This window comes from Nyctereutes procyonoides, unplaced genomic scaffold (genome assembly GCF_905146905.1).
Source record: "Nyctereutes procyonoides isolate TBG_1078 unplaced genomic scaffold, NYPRO_anot_genome, whole genome shotgun sequence".
Taxonomy (NCBI): domain Eukaryota; kingdom Metazoa; phylum Chordata; class Mammalia; order Carnivora; family Canidae; genus Nyctereutes; species Nyctereutes procyonoides.
The window spans coordinates 57,170,449-57,189,140 of record NW_026575125.1 but is presented as its reverse complement, the minus strand read 5'-3'; the positions used below and the strand labels follow the sequence as shown (position 1 = coordinate 57,189,140).

At 36.0% G+C, this 18,692-nt stretch overlaps 1 protein-coding gene across 4 annotated transcripts in view; it reads left to right on the top strand.

Moving 5' to 3' along the window:
* The window catches only part of ABCB7 (ATP binding cassette subfamily B member 7), a 186,781-nt gene that overhangs the window by 159,390 nt on the left and 8,699 nt on the right, over positions 1 to 18,692 (top strand). For all 4 annotated transcript variants that reach the window (XM_055337807.1, XM_055337808.1, XM_055337805.1 and 1 more), the window contains one exon: positions 2,927 to 3,034. In XM_055337807.1, the coding sequence (XP_055193782.1) occupies positions 2,927 to 3,034 (108 nt within the window). The remainder of the gene's footprint in view (positions 1 to 2,926; positions 3,035 to 18,692) is intronic.

The following is an 18,692-nucleotide window of genomic DNA, read 5'->3' as shown; positions in this document are numbered from 1 at the left end:
ATTATTTGAATCCTGTAGCTTTATTATCTCACAGAGCATAACCTATTAGGAGCTAATAGATAACTCCCCACGGGAGTGAGTTACCAAAAGATTTGGTAAATTTTAAAAAGGCCTGGAACACTTAGTAGGATGTCAGAGCTTAAGTTCTTGAGAATAAGGAAAATGAGTCCCCACAAACATCACAATTTTCTTAGAATTGGCCCTGCCCTTAATTTTCCATCTGCTTTAGTCAAATAAAAGGTATTCCCTTCCTGGCTAGCCATCTACTCTTGTTAATTTTATTCCTTTAATAAATACAATGTTTAGAAGTATCTGTACAGAGCCATTGGGTGTATGCCCAACACCTCACTGCTATTTCCATCCTGTAGCTATTCTTAGACCCAGGTTTCCAAGTATACCTAAATATACATAGAACTCTCTTACACTTAAAAAAAAAACTCTCTTACACTTTACTATTTTTTAAAGATTTTATTTACTTATTCATGAGATACATAGAGAGAGAGAGAGAGGCAGAGACACAGGCAGAGGGAGAAGCTGGCTCCATGCAGGGAGCCCGATGCGGGACTCGATTCCGGGATTGCAGGACCACGCCCCAGGCTGAAGGCAGGCACTAAACCTCTGAGCCACTCAGGGATCCCTCTCTTACACTTTAAAGGCAATAAACAAAAATATATTTTCCAAACAAATTCTTAAATGCAGAGAACACATTAGTGGTTGTCAGAGATGAAGTTGGTGGGAGGATGAGTGAAATAGATAAAGGGGATTAAGACTACACTGATGATGATGAGTGTTGAGTAATTTATAAAATTATTGAATCATATTATACACCTGAAATTAATATAACACTGTTATTTATACTGTAATAAAAAGTGTTTTCCAGAATTCATTAAGAAGTCACAATACTTTCTCCCTCCCCCCATTTCCTTCCTTTTGCTCTTTATTCAGTTGGCTATTCATGCCCAGGGTCTGAGAGTCATTCTCTCTGTTTATAACTGGGGAGATTGGCCTATTTCTTATGAATCTTGGATATTTGGGGGGGGGGAAGCATTCTAAAAACTTCCTTTTCAGAATTCTTGTGACAAAGGTCGTCCCATGCCATTTCAATGTGCCTTGCATAGAATGCTTGTGTCCAGGGAAGGCCACAGGTGTTGAGAGGAAGCTGTTCTTGTTTCTGGGGCAAGGGGAAATGGAGCTAGACATTTCATTCTCGGCCTTATCTCCTGTCTTGTAAAATGATAGCTTTGATCTCTCTGTCACCATTTCCATCCTCTTGCTCTTTTTTCAGTTCATTATGATATGAGGATTTTTGTGATTTTATTTTCTGTATTTTATTTTTATTTTTAGTTCCAGTATAGTTAACATAGTGTGTTATATTAGTTTCACGTGTTCAATATAATGATTCAACAATTTCATACATTATTCAGTGCTTATTATGACCGTTGTACTCCTTATTTCCCATTACCTATTTCACCCATCCTACCTACCCTCTGGTAACCATTCATTTCCTTTCTATATTTAAGAGTCTGTTTCTTGGTTTGTCTCCATCTCATTCTCTTTTTTTCTTTTTGCTCGTTTGTTTTGTTTCTTAAATTACTCTTATGAGTGAAATTTTGTGAGTTTTTTCTGACGTATTTCACTTAGCATCATACTTTTTAGCTCCATGCATGTCATTGCAGATGACAGGATTACATTCTTTTTTATGGCTGAATTGTTTTTTTTTTAAGATTTTATTTATTTATTCAAGAGAGACACACAAAAAGAGAGAGAGGCAGAGACACAGGCAGAGGGAGAAGCAGGCTCCATGCGGGGAGCCCGATGTGGGACTCGATCCCGGGTCTCCAGGATCACAGCCTGGGCTGCAGGCAGCGCTAAACCACTGCTCCACCAGGGCTGCCCTGGCTGAATTGTTTTCCATTGTATATTTAAATAAAAACATTCTAACAAATTTTAAAAATGGGCAGAAGACATAAACATATTTCCCCAAAGATTACATATAAATGCCCAACAGACATATGAAAAAAATATTCAACATTGCTTATCATCAAGGAAATGCAAATCAGATCTACAGTCAGATTATCACCTCATACCTATCAGAATAGCTAAAATCAGAAACACAGAAAACAACAGGTGTCGTTGGCAAGGGTGTGAAGAAAAAGGAACATTAGTTCCCTGTTGATGGGAATGCAAATTGGTGTAGCCACTCTGGAGAGCAGTATGGAGGTTCTTCAAAAAGTTAAAAATAGGACTACATGATCCAGTAATTGTGCTACTGGATATTTACCCAAAAAATACAAAAATGCTAATTGAAAGTAATATATGCATCCCTATGTTTATAGCAGCATTATTTATAATAGCCAAGATATTAAAGTAGCCCAACTGTCCATCAGTTGATGATAAAGAAGTCAGACTACTTTTGAAAAGGAAGTTTGCTCAAGTTAAACATACACAGTTGTCTTTGTTGCCCTCTCTTCTGAGTTTGAACTAATGAAAAGCAAATGTTCCTATATCCTTTGAATCTCCTTTCTATTGATTGTTTTGAAATTTTCTACATCCTATTACTTGAATCCTCAACTCATTTTATTTTTGTTCTCATTGGCCAGATAAACATACTCAGCTATGTTCCTGATATCACTGTATTCATCATTGTTTACTTTTTTATTTTTAAGTTTAGAAATATCTACCTTCTCCTAGTCTAATTCAAAGAAGTGTTGCCTATCTAAAAGATAATTTTTTCCATGATAATGGGGTCATATTTGCCTTCCCTTTTCTTAGTAATTATTAGATTAGGTCAAGTATTTGGTAGTGGTATAAAGTTTATATAGTACAAAATTTATTGGCTTTTTATATGTTCCTTTAAGAAATGTATGATTATTTTAATTTGCATTTACCTAATCTTTTTTTCCTACTCTTCTTGTTAAACTTGCAGACTATTCTTGGTGCCATGAGGGATGCAGTCAAACATAGAACTTCTATTTTCATTGCACACAGATTGTCAACAGTGGTTGATGCAGATGAAATCATTGTCTTGGATCAGGTAAGAAATTTAAATTTAAAGTTTAGTATGTAGAGGGTTTTGGCGAAGATAGCAGAGTAGGAGGATGCTGAGCTCCCCTGGTCCCACAGACACATCTAGATAATCACATCAGTGCAACTAATTCAAAAATACCATGGCAATACAGACTTTGCACAGTTTATTGCAGAGAGGAGGCCACATTGAAAAGGGTAGGAGGAGCGATGCAGGCTGGAACCAAAATCCCACTGAGACTAACCATGAATGGAAGGAACAAGCATGGAAAAGAGAGATGATCAGACCCCACACCAGGTACTTAGTCAGGAGGGAACTACACGGGAAAGACAGGTGCCCATATTAGGCTTTAAAAACTCATGGGGCTTAACTTTATGAGTTTTTGCAATCAGTGGAACTTAATGCCAGGTGCTTTAAAAATCAGCTGGCTAGCTGTGGGAGACTCACAGGGCAATCAGAAACTGAGGCTTGGGCCTTAAAGAGCCAGCAAAACAAAAAATCCCACCAAGATATAGCACATAAGCAGCAGTTCCAAAAGTGCCTGGTGTACACATGAAGGACATTTATTTTCTAATCTCAGAATGTGTGCTAGAGGGGCAGGGATCTTTAGATTTCTCTAAAAACAAAAGAGCTAGTGGGTCCCATTTCTCTTCCCCCACCCCTAGCCTAGATAGCTAGATAGTTGTAAGAATCAGAAGGAATACTCTCTTCGTATCTTGCCAACACAACAGACACCACATCCTGCATTCTGGGGATCCACCCTACTTAGCAAGTATCCCTCCAAAGCAATTCCTGCCTAGACACACCCTGTAAGCAGCCCTGGCACAGACCTGCATCACTCCAAAGTGACTCCAGTCCTGGGGAGAGGAGAAGATAACCACACACAGCAGTGCAACTGCAGCAACAGCAGACACACTGGGCAGGCATCTAGTCTGACTGTTGGCCCCACCCACCATCATTAGCCTCTCAGGAAAAGGCAGGAAGAGCACCCTAAAAGTTGATACTACTGCAACCGTAACAAATGGCCTGGGAGCAGGCATCTGGTTTGACTACAGGACCCACCCACCAATGAAAGCCTCTCAGGAGGCAACAGAGGGAGAGCACCCTGCAATTTCGTATGATGGCAGCCTAGGCAGAGGAGGTGAGAGCAGGCATCTCGTCTGGCTGCTGACACCACTGAATTACAAGCCCACAGTGACACCAGATTTTTCCCTTAATAGAACAGGGACCAAGCCTTGCCTGGTATACCCACAACATGAAAAGTGGACCATCTAATAACTAAAGGCAAACACAGCTTAGCTACAACAGTAGGGTACACACAACCCACTAGGAGATACTCCTGAAGCTCTGGATTCTGGAGATCAGTGGACATTATGCTATAGGACACTATAGGACCCTCTTCTTCATAAGGCCACTAATTTCAAGATCCGGAGATCTAGCAGACTTTCCTAATACATAGAAACAAACACAAAGAGTTAAGCAAAATGAGGAGACAGAAGAATATGTCCCAGATGAGGGACTGGGACAAAAGTAAAGGAAGAGAACTAAATGAAACAGAGATGAACAGCCTGATAAAGAATTCAAAATAATGGTTATAAAGATACTCACTGGACTAAACAAAAGAACCAATCAGAGATGAAGAACTTAATAATGCAAATTAAAAATACATTGGAGGGAATCAGTGGCAGATTAGAGGAGACCGAAGAATGGATCGGTGAGCTATAAGACAGAGTAATGAAAAGAAATGAAGCTGAACAGCAAAACGAAAAAAGAATAATTAAAAATAATAATAGATTAAGAAAACTCAGGGATGTCATTTAAGCATTATAACATTCACATTGTAGCAATCCCAGAAAGAGAAGAGAGAAGGGTGCATAAAATTTATTTGAAAGATAATAGCTGAAAACTTGCCTAAGCTGGGGAAGAAAACATCCAGATTCTGGAGACACACAAAACCCACAAGAAAATCAACCCAAGGAGAGCCACACCAAGACACATAATAACTAAAATAGCAAAAAGTAATGATGAAAAGAGAATGTTAAAAGTAACAAGGAAAAAAAAGGAAATAGTTACATACAAGGGAAACCCCATAAGGCTTTCCCCTGATTTTTCTGCAGAAACTTTGGAAGCCAGAAGAGAGTGGCATGGTATATTCAGACTACTGACAAAAAAAAAATAACCTGTAACCAAGAATATTCTCCATATTAAGGCTATCTTCAGAATACAAGGAGAGATAGAGTTCTTCAGGCAAATAAAAGTTCAAAGAGTTTATCACCATTAAACCAGCCTTCAAGGAAAATTAAAGGGAATAATTTGGGAAGAAAAGACTAATTAGGAGTAAGGAAATTATGAAAGGAAAAAATTCCATAGGTAAATGAAAACATATAATAAAAGGTAGTGTATTAATTGGTTATAAAACCAGTATGGAGGGGCAGCCTGGGTGGCTCAGCAGTTTAGCGCTGCCTTCAGCCCAGGGTGTTTATCCTGGAGACCCAGGATTGAGTCCCACGTCAGGCTCCCTGCATGGCGCCTGCTTCTCCTTCTGCCTTTGTCTCTGCCTCTCTCTCTGTCTCTCATGAATAAATAAATAAAATCTTTAAAAAAACAATATGGAGGTTAAAGCACAAAAACATCAAAATAAATTGTGTCTATGAAAGTAATCAAGAGATTCACAAAACAAAAAGATGTGAAGTATGACGCCCTATACATAAAATGTGGGAGAAGTAAAATTGTACTACTTTAAAAAATGACTTCAAACTTAACTATCAACCTAACATAGATTGCTATATGCATAAAATATATATGAACCTATTGGCAACCACAAACCTATGGTAGGTACACAAAAAGTAAAGAGAAAGTAATCCAAGCATAACAGTGAAGAAAGTCATCAGATTACAAGGGAAGAAAGTTAAATGGGGGAAAAAAGAAAAGAACTACAAAAACAACTATAAAACGTTACAAAATGGCAATAATTACATATCTATCATTAATTACGTTGAATGTAAATTGACTAAATGCTCCAATCAAAACACATGGGAGGAAAAAACTAACACGTAGGATGACTGAATAGATAAAAAAAAATACAAGCTCTAAGTGCTACCTACATGAAACTCAGTTCAGATGTAAAGACACATGGAGATTGAAAGGAAGGACACAGGGATCCCTGGGTGGCGCAGCGGTTTAGCGCCTGCCTTTGGCCCAGGGCGCGATCCTGGAGACCCGGGATCGAATCCCACGTCGGGCTCCCGGTGCATGGAGCCTGCTTCTCCCTCTGCCTGTGTCTCTGCCTCTCTCTCTCTCTCTCTCTCTCTCTCTGTGTGTGTGTGTGTGTGTGTGTGTGTGACTATCATAAATAAATAAAAAATTAAAAAATTATAAAAGAAAGGAAGGACACAGACATTTACCATGTAAATGGAAATGAAAAGAAAACCAAGAGAACAACACTTTTATTGGACAAAATAGGCTTTAAAACAAATATTTTAACAAGAGACAAGGACACTACATGATAATAAAGGGAAAAATCCAACAAGAAGATATAATACTTGTAAATATTTATGTACTCACATGGGAACATACAGAAGCATACATGTGTTACCAGACATAAAAGAAGAATTTAATACAATAATAGTAATTGACTTTAACACTCCACTTACATTGATGGATACGTCATCCATACAGAAAAGTAAGGAAATAGTGACTTTGAAAGACACAATGGACCAGATGAAACTAACATCATATGTATTCAGAACATTCTATCAAAAAACATCAGAATACATACTATTTTCAAGTGCACATAGAACATTATCCAGAATAGATAACAATAGGGCACAAAACAAGTCTCTCAATTTAAGAAGTTAAAACCACATCAAGCATCGTTTCCAAAGAAAATGTTATAAAACTACAGATCAGTTACAATAAAAAGATGGAAATAAACAAACACTTGAAACCTAAGCAACATGCTCCTAAATAACCAGTGGATCAACAAAGAATCAAAGAGGAAATCAGAAAACACATGGAAACAAGTGAAAATGAAAACACAATGGTTCAAATTCATTGGGATACAACAAAAAGTATTCTAAGAGGGAAGATTATACCAATATAGGCCTAGCTCAAGAATAATAATCTTGCATAAAAACGTAACCTTACACCTAAAGGGGCTAGAAAAGAAAGAACAAAGTCCAAAGCCAGTAGAAGGAAGGAAATAATAAAGATTAGAGCAAAAATAAATGAAATAGGGACTAGAAAATTAAATAGATCAATGAAACCAGGAGCTGGTTATTTCAAAAAACCAACAAGCTTGATAAACCTTTAGCCAGACTTGAGAGAGAGAGAGAGAGAGAGAGAGAGGACTCACAATCAGAAATGGAAAAGAAATAGCAACTGACAACACTGAAATACAAAAGATGATTGAATACTATGCAAAATTATATGCCAACAATTTGGACAAATAGAAGAAATGGTTAAATTTATAGAAATATATAACCTTCCTGGGATGCCTGGGTAACTCAGCGGTTGAGCGTCTGCCTTTGGTTCAGGGATTGAGTCCCAGATTGGGCTCCCTGTGAGGAGCTTGCTTCACCCTCTGTCTCTGTCTCTGCCTCTTTGTGTCTCTCATGAATAAATAAGTAAAATCTTTATATAAGATTTTATTTATATATATTTTTTTGCATATATATATATATAACCTTCCCAAACTGCATCAAGACGTAATAGAAAATTTGAACGAACCATTTATTTGCAGTGATTCTGAATCAGTAATCAAAAACTCCCAACAAACAAAAGTCCAGGACCAAATGGCTTCACAGGTGAATTCTCCCAATTAACTAAAAGTTAGTACCTATTCTTCTCAATCTATTCCAAGAGATAGAAGAGGAAGGAAAGCTTCCAAATCCACTCTATGAGGCCAGCATGACCCTGATACCAAAACCACATAAAGACACTACAAAAAAGTGAACTTCAGGCCAACATCTCTGATGAATATAGATGCAGAAATCCTCAACAAAATATTAGCAAATCAAATCCAACAATACACTTTAAAAAATCATTCACCACAATCAAGTAGAATTTATTTATTCCCAGGATATAAGGGTGATTCAATATTTGTAAATCAATCAATATAATCATATGAATAAGAGAAAGGCTCAAAAACACGTGATAGTCTCAAAAGATACAGGAAAATCATTTTCAAAGTACAACATCAGTTCATGATAAAAATTCTCAACAAAGTAGGTTTAAAGCAAACATACCTCAACATCATCAGGCCATATATGGAAAACCCACAACTCACATCATACTCAATGGTGAAAAATAGAGCTTTTCCATATAAGATCAGGAATAAGACAAGGGTGTCCATTCTCACTTTTATTTAACATAGTACTAGAAACCCTGGCTGGAGCTATCAGACAAGAAAAACAAAGGCATCCAAATTGGTAAGAAAAAGTAAAATTTTTCACTGAAATGAATTCAGTAAAGTCACAGGTTACAAGATTAATACAGAAATCTAATGCCTTTCTACAAACTAATAATGAAGGAGAAGAAAGAGAAATTAAGAAAACAATCCCATTTACACTTGTACCAAAATTAATAAAATACCTAGGAATAAACTTAAGGAGATAAAAATTCTGTATCATGGAAACTATATAAAATATTGATGAAAGAAATTGAAAATGACACAAATAGATATTTCTTGTTCATGAATTAGAAGAATTAATATTGGTGAAGTGTCTGTACTACCCAAAGCAATCTATACAGTTTCAGTGTAATCCCTATCAAAATACCAACAGCATTTTTTACAGAACTGTAACAAATAATCTTAAAATTTGTATGGAACCACAAAAGACCTCAAATAGCCAAAGCAATCTTAAAAAAGAACAAAGCAGAATGTATCACAATCCCTGATTTCAAGATATATTACAAAGCTGTGGTAATTTTAAAGATATGGTACTGGTATAAAAATAGACACAGAGAAAAGAAAAAAAATAGACACAGAAATCAATGGAAATGAATAGAGTCCAGGAATAAACCCACACTTACATGGTCAGTTGATCTATGACAGAGGAAGCAAGAATATACAATGAGGAAAAGATAGTCTCTTCAACATATTGGTGGTGGGAAAACTGAACAGCTACATGCAAAAGAATGAAAACCAGACCACTTTCTTACACTCAATAAACTCAAAGTGGATTAAAGACCTAAATGTGAGACCTGAAACTATAAAATTCCTAGAAGAAAACATAGGCAGTAATTATTTTGACATTGACTATAGAAACATTTTTTTAGGTAAATTTTTTCAGTCAAGGAAGACAATGGCAAAATTAGACTGTTGTGAGTACACCAAAGTAAAATGCTTTTTCATACTGATACAAACCATCAACAGAACTATATAAGGCAACCTACTGAATGAGAGAAGATACTTGTAAAATGGTATATTTGATAAGGGCTTAATATCCAACATATATAAAGAACTTATGCTACTCAGGACCCCCAGAACTAATAATCAGATTAAAAAGTGGGCAGATAATTTTTCCAGAGAAGCCATATAGATGGCCAACAGACACATCAGGGAAATGCAGATTAAAATCACAATGAGATATCACTTTATTACCCTTCAAAATGGCTAAAATGAAACACAAAAAATAAGAAATGCTGACGATGATAACAGAGAAAAAGGAACCCTCATGCACTGCTGCTGGGAATGTAAATTGGTGCAGCCATGGTGAATAGCAATATGGAGGTTCTTAAAAAATTTGAAAATACATAATTCCACTACTAGCCATTTACCCAAAGAAAATGAAGCTGCTAACTTGAAAAGATATATGCACTGCTATGTTTATTTCAGCATTATTTACAATAGCCAAGATATGGAAGCATTTAGGTGTCCATCTATGAGTGAATGGATAAAGAAGACTATTAACCTGGCCATAAAAGAAACGATATCATGCCATTTGCAACAACATGCATGAACCTAGAGGGTCTAATGATAAGTGATATAAGTCAGAGAAAAATGAATACCATTCTATTTCACTTGTGTGGAATTTAAGAAACAATACAAAGAAAAAGGGACACAAAAAATAGACCTTTTAAATATAGAGAACAAATTGGTGGTTGTCAGTGGGGTGGTGTGGGGGGGATGGGTGAAATAAAGGGGAGTAAGAGTACACTTAACTTGATGCGCACTGAGAAATGTATAGAGTTGGGATCCCTGGGTGGCGCAGCAGTTTGGCGCCTGCCTTTGGCCCAGGGCGCGATCCTGGAGACCCGGGATCAAATCCCACATCGGGCTCCCGGTGCATGGAGCCTGCTTCTCCCTCTGCCTGTGTCTCTGCCTCTCTCTCTCTCTCTCTCTCTCTCTCTCTCTCTCTCTGACTATCATAAATAAAAAAAAATAAAAATTTATTAAAAAAATATATAGAGTTGTTGAATCAATGAATTTTAAACCTGAAGCTAACACTGTATCTTAATTACAGTTCAATAAAAAAGTTTAGTATGTGAAGAACATTGGAAATTGTCACAAACACAAACAAATATTGTTTCTAAGGAAAAATGTAGAATTCTTGTTCTTTAAATGAGATCAGGACTCCATTTTTACTTCCTTTTGATAGGAAAACAAAGGCACTTTTCTCCCAAGAAGATATAAACTTTTCATTGAAGTATTAAAAGCAAACTTATATCAGGAAAACATTAATGCCTCGTATGATAGAGTCAGGTTTTAGAGAGTGTATGTATAAAATAAGTTTTCTGCATTCAGTTTTGCTCTATACAGAATCATTGCTCATTATTGCTTTTCTATTTTGTATTTTTATTTTTCTAATATCTATACATACCCTTGAAGTCTAAAAGAAAATTACCATAAAATTAAGTCCTTGCAAACATGGTTTTTATTTTTTCCTCCTGGGGGAAGAAAATGGATAGCCTGCTTTATCTCTTTTGAGGGATTTACTGTAGCAGTGTACTATCTAAATATTCTGATCAACTCAGAATACCATTAGGATGATTGGTAGATTTAAAAATGGGGATAATTTTCCTTTTCTCTGCTCTTCATAAGGATATATTTTCCCACAACCTAGCACTTGGTTATTTCTAACATTGTTCAGTTTTTCACCTTCCATCAGCCTCTTTTCTATAATTGTTTCCCTTCTAATATAAACCTTCCATTCTTTATCATTTTGAAAGCATGAATTCTGGATGTTGAGAGAGGAAAAAACAATCTCATGTATTTTCTATATTGAGTTGAGAATTTTTCACACCACTAAAATTTCATATAAGGTAGTGATTTTTCTATGTAAAATTATATATTTTTCTTTATAATTATATATATCATGTGTGTGTAAATATATATATATATTCATTCTATATAGCATAGTTATATAGTTTTATCTGTGTACTTGAGCAACCATAGGTCTTTTTGTTGGTTTTTCATAAGTACTTAACATTCATTAGGAAATAAACTACTTTTCAGTATGATTATATGCCAGGATGCCTTAAATGTGAAATGTTGTAAATATACTTTCTTATCCATTGATGCTCAAAAAAGGCACTTTTGATAAGCACTGGGTGTTGTATGTAAGTGATGAATTACTAAATTCTGCACCTGAAACTAACATTACACTGTATGTTAACTAACTGGAATTTATTTTTTTTGTATATTTTTTATTGGAGTTCGATTTGCCAACATATAGCATAACACCCAGTGCTCATCCTGTCAAGTGCCCCCCTCAGTGCCCGTCACCCAGTCACCCCATCCCCCCCCACCTCCCCGTCCACTACCCCTTGTTTGTTTCCCAGGGTTAGGAGTCTCTCATGTTCTGTCACTCTCTCTGATTTTTCCCACTCATTTTCTCTCCTTTCCCCTATAATCCCTTCCACAATTTTTTATATTCCCTGTATGAGTAAAACTATATAATGTTTGTCCTTCGATTGACTTACTTCACTCAGCATAATACCCTCCAGTTCTATCCACATTGAAGCAAATGGTGGGTATTCATCGTTTCTAATGGCTGAGTAACTGGAATTTAAATAAGAACTTGGAGGACAGTTCAGTCACCTGGATGGCTCAGTGGTTGAGCATCTATCTACCTTTGGCTCAGGTCATGATCCCGGGGTCCTGGGATTGAATCCCACACCAGGCTCCCCATGGGGAGCCTACTTTTCCCTCTGCCTATGTCTCTGCCTGCCTCTCTCTGTGTCTCCCATGAATAAATAAAATCTTTAAAAAAGTACTTGGAGGAAAAAAATTAAAAAGAAAAAATCTGAAATAAAATATACCGTTGTGCTTTTTACACAACTTTGCATTGTATGCAGGGATGCAGATAGTCTATTCTTAAAATATAAAAATGTTAAAAGTACTTGAACAAGCTTGTGCTATCTTGTCTGGTGCTATGAGGTTGACAGTATCTACAGTTAATCACAACATTGCCACTTGAAGTTTGGGTTATTTATTGGAACTAATTTTTTAATGATTATAGTACATATATCTAAAATATCTTTATGTTTATAGTTTGCTGATTCTGTATTTGCTTGATTATGAAGATCAGAGGCTTTCATTTTCTAGTGAAACTTAAATGTGACCTCATGTATTCCATAAGCAGTGTCTTATAGTATTAATGTTCTCCATAAGAAATAGAAGGCCCCTCCTTACCCCCACAGCCTGGTGATTACCACTTACCACCAGCCTTAGCAAGAGGCTGTGGGTTGACTTGTCAAGAAATTGAGTCACAGAGTCTCTAAACAGAAAACAATCAAGCACATGAACAAAGATGGTGAAGCTTAACTGAAAATCAACACACACTAAAAAAGAAGACCACAGACCCTCTTCTGCCACTGGCTCTAAGAACCTTGCTAACCATTTCTTTATTTTTACTATCACTCCTTCCTTCATTAGGAGATAATTGGAGAATTCTCTGTAGAAATACACGTAGCTCCAGGGGGGAAAAAGATACTTGGATTTGGAGAACCCAGCAAAATGACCATATCCATCCATATATGATCATCCTTCATTGAAACCCCACAGTTGAAAATCCCATTCCCATGCACGTAGAGTTTCCAGCCAGCTTTCTAATGTGTCATTATTAAGTGTCAGTGGATAATAAAGGAAGGCCTCTTAAGCAGAAGAAAAGGAACTCGTAGAAAATATAGACAGTGCAAAGAGCATAAGGCAACTTACATAATTATATCATCACAGGTCATGGTAAATAAAGCATTTCTAAAATAAGGACAAATGTTTTTAAGAACAAAAAAGTAAATGGAGTTTTATATGACATGAGTTCCAGACATGTTGTTAAATGAAACAAAGACCAATTCACAAACTTTTGTATGCTGCAATTTGCAAGGGGGGGGGCAGGGAGGAATATGTAATACTTATTTCTGTAAAAAGAAACTCCACGAGTTTGTACCTCTTAATCTATTTCATTTTCCCCATTTTCTCATTCACCTTCTTTTTGACAACTACCAGTTCTCTAAGAGGTACAGACTTCCAGTTATAAAATAAGTGCAGGGAGATGAAAAGTACAGCATAAGTAATATAGGCAATAATATTGTAATAATGCCTTATGGTGACAGATGATGACTGCATTACCGTGGCCAGCATTGAATAAATGTTTACAGTTGTCTAATCACTATGTCATACACCTGAAAGTAATATAACATAGTATGTCAATTATATTTCAATAAAAAGTTACAAAAAACGGGAATATCCTAAATTGAGCTGAAAAGAATTTAATATTTGATGATTCACAGTCTTTCAGTGGCTCAGAGGTATGATTATGGATATTAATTATTACTATACTAAGGCAATTCTGGACAGTGTTTAATATTTTAATTAACATAAAATATACTAAAGCCTTTCTTTTTTGTATTTCAGTGCCAAATAAAAAGAACTCTTAGCAGTAGATAAAAACAACAAACTCAGGACTCATAAAATAGAAACTAGAGAAATTAACTACTTATAGAGTAGGGAAAGAAAGGGATAGAAAAGATAGGAAAGGGAACATGACTTTCCTGATTATATTTTTAATATTTTTTTATACTTTCAAGTTTTTAAATTCTAGTTAACAGACATTGTAATGTTAGTTTCAGGGGTAGAATTTAGTGATTCATCATGGCACCCATTGCTCATCACAACAAGTGTCCTCCTTAAACCCCATCACCCATTTAACCCATCCCCGTACCCTGCTCCCCTCCAGCATCTCCGAGTTTATTTTCTATAGTTAAAGAGTCTGTTTTATTATTTGTCTTTTTTTTCCCTGATGTTCATCTGTGTTCTATCTTAAATTCCACATGTGAGTGAAATTGTATGGTATTTGTCTTTCTCTGACTGACTTATTTCACTTAGCATAATACTCTTTAGCTCCATCCACATCCTGGCAAAATGGCAATGTTTCATTATTTTTGATGGCTGAGTAGTATTCCATTGTGTGTGTGTGTGTGTGTGTGTGTGTGTGTGCGTGTGTGTGTATCACATCTTTATCCATTCATCAGTCAGTGAGCATTTGGGCTTTTTTCATAGTTTGGCCATTGTTGATAATGCTGTTATAAATGTCAGGGTGCATGTACACTTTCAAATCTGTATTCTTGTATCCTTTCAGTAAATACCTAGAAGTGCAGTTGCTGAGTTCTCTTTTTAACTTTATGAAGAACCTCCATACTGTTTTACATAATGGCTGCACCTGTTTGCATTTCCACCAACACTGTAAGAGGATTCCCCTTTCTCTACATCCTCACCAATGCCTACTGTTTGCTGTGTTGTTAATTCTAGCCATCCTGACAGGTGTGAGATGGTATATCATCATGCTTTTGATTTGTATTTCCCTGATGATGAGAGATGTTGACCATATATTCATGTGCCAGTTAGCCATCTGGATATCCTCTTTGGAAAAATGTATGTTCATGTCTTTGCCCATTTTTAAACTGGATTGTTTTTTGGATGTTGAGTTTAATAAGTTCTTTATAGATTTTGGATACTAACCCTCATATATGTCATTTGCAAATACCTTCTCCCATTTTTGAAGGTTGCCTTTTCATCTTGTTGTTTCCTTCATTGTGCAGAAGCTTTTTATCTTGAAAAGTCCCAATAGTTTGTTTTTGCTTCTGTTTCTCTTGCCTCTGGAGACATACTGAGAAAGATGTGGCTACAACTGATGTCAAAGTGGTTATTGCCTGTATTTTCCTCTGGGATTTTGATGGTTTCCTATCTAACATTTAGGTCTTCCATCTATTTTGAATTTATTTTTGTGTATGGTATAAGAAAGTGGTCCAGTTTCATTCTTTTGCATGTAGCTGTCTAGTTTTCCCAACATGATTTGTTGACCTATACTTGTGGGTCCATTTCTGGGTTTTCTGTCCTGTTCTGTTGATCTATGTGTCTGTTTGTGTGCCAGTACTATACTGTCTTGATTGCTATAGCTTTGTAATATAACTTGAAGTCTGGAATTGTGATGATTCCAGCTTTGTTTTTCTTTTTCAAGGTTGTTTTGGGTATTCAGGGTCTTTTGAGGTTCCATACAAATTTTAAGATAATTTGTTGTAGCTCTGTGAAAAATGCTGTTGGTTTTTGATAGGGATTGCATTAAATGGGTAGATTGCTTTGGGTAGTATAGATGTTCCAATATTTGTTCTTCCAGTCCATGAGCATGGAATGTTTTTCCCTTTCTGTGTAATCCTCAATTTATGTCATCAGTTTTTTCTGGTTTTCAGAGTACATATCTTTTACCTCTTTGGTTCCATTCATTCCTAGGTGTCTTATGGTTTTTGTTGCAACTGTAAATGGGATTGATTTCATGATTATTTTTTATTGCTTCATTATAGGTGTATAGAAATGCAACAGAATTCTGTACATTGATTTTGTATCCTGTGACTGGACAGAATTCATTTATGAATTTTTAGCAGTTTTTTGTTGGAGTCTTTGCTTATTCTGTCATCTGTGAATAGTGAAAGCTTGACTTCTTCTTTGCTGATTTGGATGCCTTTTGTTTCTTTTCATTATCTGATTGCTGAGGCTAGGACTTCCAATACTATGTTAAATAAAATTGGTGAGAATGGACATCCCTGTCTTGTTCCTGATGGTAGAGGAAAAGCTCTCAATTTTTCCCCATGGTTCATGATATTAGCTGTTGATCTTTAACATATGGGCTTTATGATGTTGAGGTATGTTCCTTCTTGCCCTCAGTTGTTGAGGGTTTTAAATCAAGAATGGATGTTGTATGTTGTCAAATGCTTTTTCTGCATCTGTTGATAGGATCATATGGTTATTATCTTTTTGTTATTAATGTGGTGTATCACATTGATTGGCTTTTGAATATTGAACAATCCCTGCAGCCCAGGAATAAATCCCACTTGATCATGGTAAATAATTCCTTCCCTGTACTGTTGTTGTTTTCAATTTGCTAGTATTTTGTTGAGAATTTTTGCATCCATGTTCATCAGAGATACTGACTTGTAGTTCTCTTTTTTTTTTATGATAGTCACAGAGAGAGAGAGAGAGGCAGAGACATAGGCAGAGAGAGAAGCAGGCTCCATGCACCGGGAGCCCGACGTGGGATTCGATCCTGGGTCTCCAGGATCGCACCCTGGGCCAAAGACAGGCGCCAAGCCACTGCGCCACCCAGGGATCCCTGTAGTTCTCTTTTTTAATGAAATCTTTGGTTTTGGAATCAGAGTAATGCTGGCCTTGTAGAATGAGTTTGGAAATTTTCCTTCCATTTCTCTTTTTTTGGAATAGTTGAAAAATAGGTATTAACTCTTTCTTAAAGGTTTAATAGAATTCCCTTGTGAAGCCATCTGGCTCTGGACTTTTGTTTGTTGGCAGATTTTTGATTACTGACTCAATGTCTTCACTGTTTGTCCGTCTGTTCAAAGTTTATGTTTCTTCCTGTTTCAGTTTTGGTATTTTATATGTTTCTAGAAATTTATCCATTTCTTCCAGATTGCCTAATTTGTTGGCATACAATTTTTCATAATAAAAAAATTTTTTTCATAATATTATCATATACTTGTTTGTATTTTTGTGATGTGAGTTCTCTGTTGTTTGTGATTTTATTTATTTGGATCCTTTCTCTTTCATTTTTGTAGGTTTGACTAAGGAGTTATCAATTTTATTAATTTTTTCAGAGAACCGCTCCTGGCTTCATTGATCTCTTCTACTGTTTTTTTTTTTAATTTCTGTATCATTTATTTTTGCTCTAATCTTACCATTTCCCTTCTTCTACTGAGGTTAGGCTTCATTTGTTGTTCTTTTTCTAGTTCCTTTAGGTGTAAGGTTAGGTTGCATATTTGAGATTTTTCTTCTTGAGATAGGCCTATATTGCTACATACTCCCTCTTATGTCCTGTTTTGCTGCATCCCAAATGTTATGAACTGTCGTGTTTTCATTTTCTTTCTTTGTTTTTACCTAATTTATTTTATTTTCTTGTTGACTCATTCATTGTTTTATAGCATGTTGTTTACCTTCCATGTACTTGCAGTCTTTCTCAAATTTTATCTTGTGGTTGGTTTGAGATTTCATAGTGTTGTGGTCAGAAAGTATGTATGGTATGATTTCATTCTTTCTGTACTTGTTGAGGCTTGATTTGTGACCAGTATGTGATCTATTCTGGAGAATATCTTACAAGTACTTGTAAAGAATGTGTGCTGATTAGGGTGAAATGTTCTGAATATATCTGTTAAATCCATTTGGTCTAGTGTGTCACTCAAAAACATTGTTTTCTTGTTGATTTTTGCTTAGATGATCTGTCCCTTCGTGTAAGCAGGCCCTACTGTTTTTGTATTATTATCGATGAGTTCCTTTATGTTTGATATTAATTGTGTTACATATTTAAATGCTCCCAAGGTGGGGAAGATCTTCTTTGATAGACCCCTTTCTTTATTATATAATACCCTTCTTCATCTCTTGTTCCAGTCTTTGGTTTAAAATCTAGTTGGTCTGATATAAGTATTGCTACTCTGGCTTTTTTTTGATGTCCACTTGCATGGTAATTATTTCTCCATCCACTCACTTTCAATCTGCAGATGTCTTTAGGTCTAAAATGAGTCTCTTGTAGGCAGCATATAGATGGATTTCTTGTGTTTTTTATCCATTTTGACACCATGTCATTTGATTTACATTCAGAGTAATTATTGTTAGATGTCAATTTAGTGCCATTTTATTACTTGTTTTGTCATTGTTTCTGGAGTTTTTCTGTGTGTTTTTTTTAAATAAAGATTTATTTATTAAGAGCGAATGAGAGAGCATGAGCAGGAGGAGTGGCATAGGGAAAAACAGACTCCTCACTGAGCAGGGAGCCAGATGCATTGCTCAATCCCAGGACTTCAGGATTATAACCTGACCTGAAGGCAAACAGTTAACCAACTGAACTACTCAGTTCCCCCTATATTACCTTCTCGTCTTTGTTAGTTTTAGTCTTATTTCCCACTTAGTGAGTCCTCTTTAATATTTTTTGCAAGGCTGGTTTAGTGGTCATGAAATCCTTTACTTTCTGTTTGTCTGGGAAACCCTTTCTATTCTGAATGACAGCCTTGTTGGATAGAGTATTCTTACCTGCATATTTTTCCCATTCAGCATGTTGAATATATCATGCCACTTTCCTCTGGACTGCTAAGTTTCTGTGGATAGGTCTGCTGCTAATACAGTTTAATTTTCCCTCTTAAGTTAGGAACCCCTTTTGTCTTGCTACTT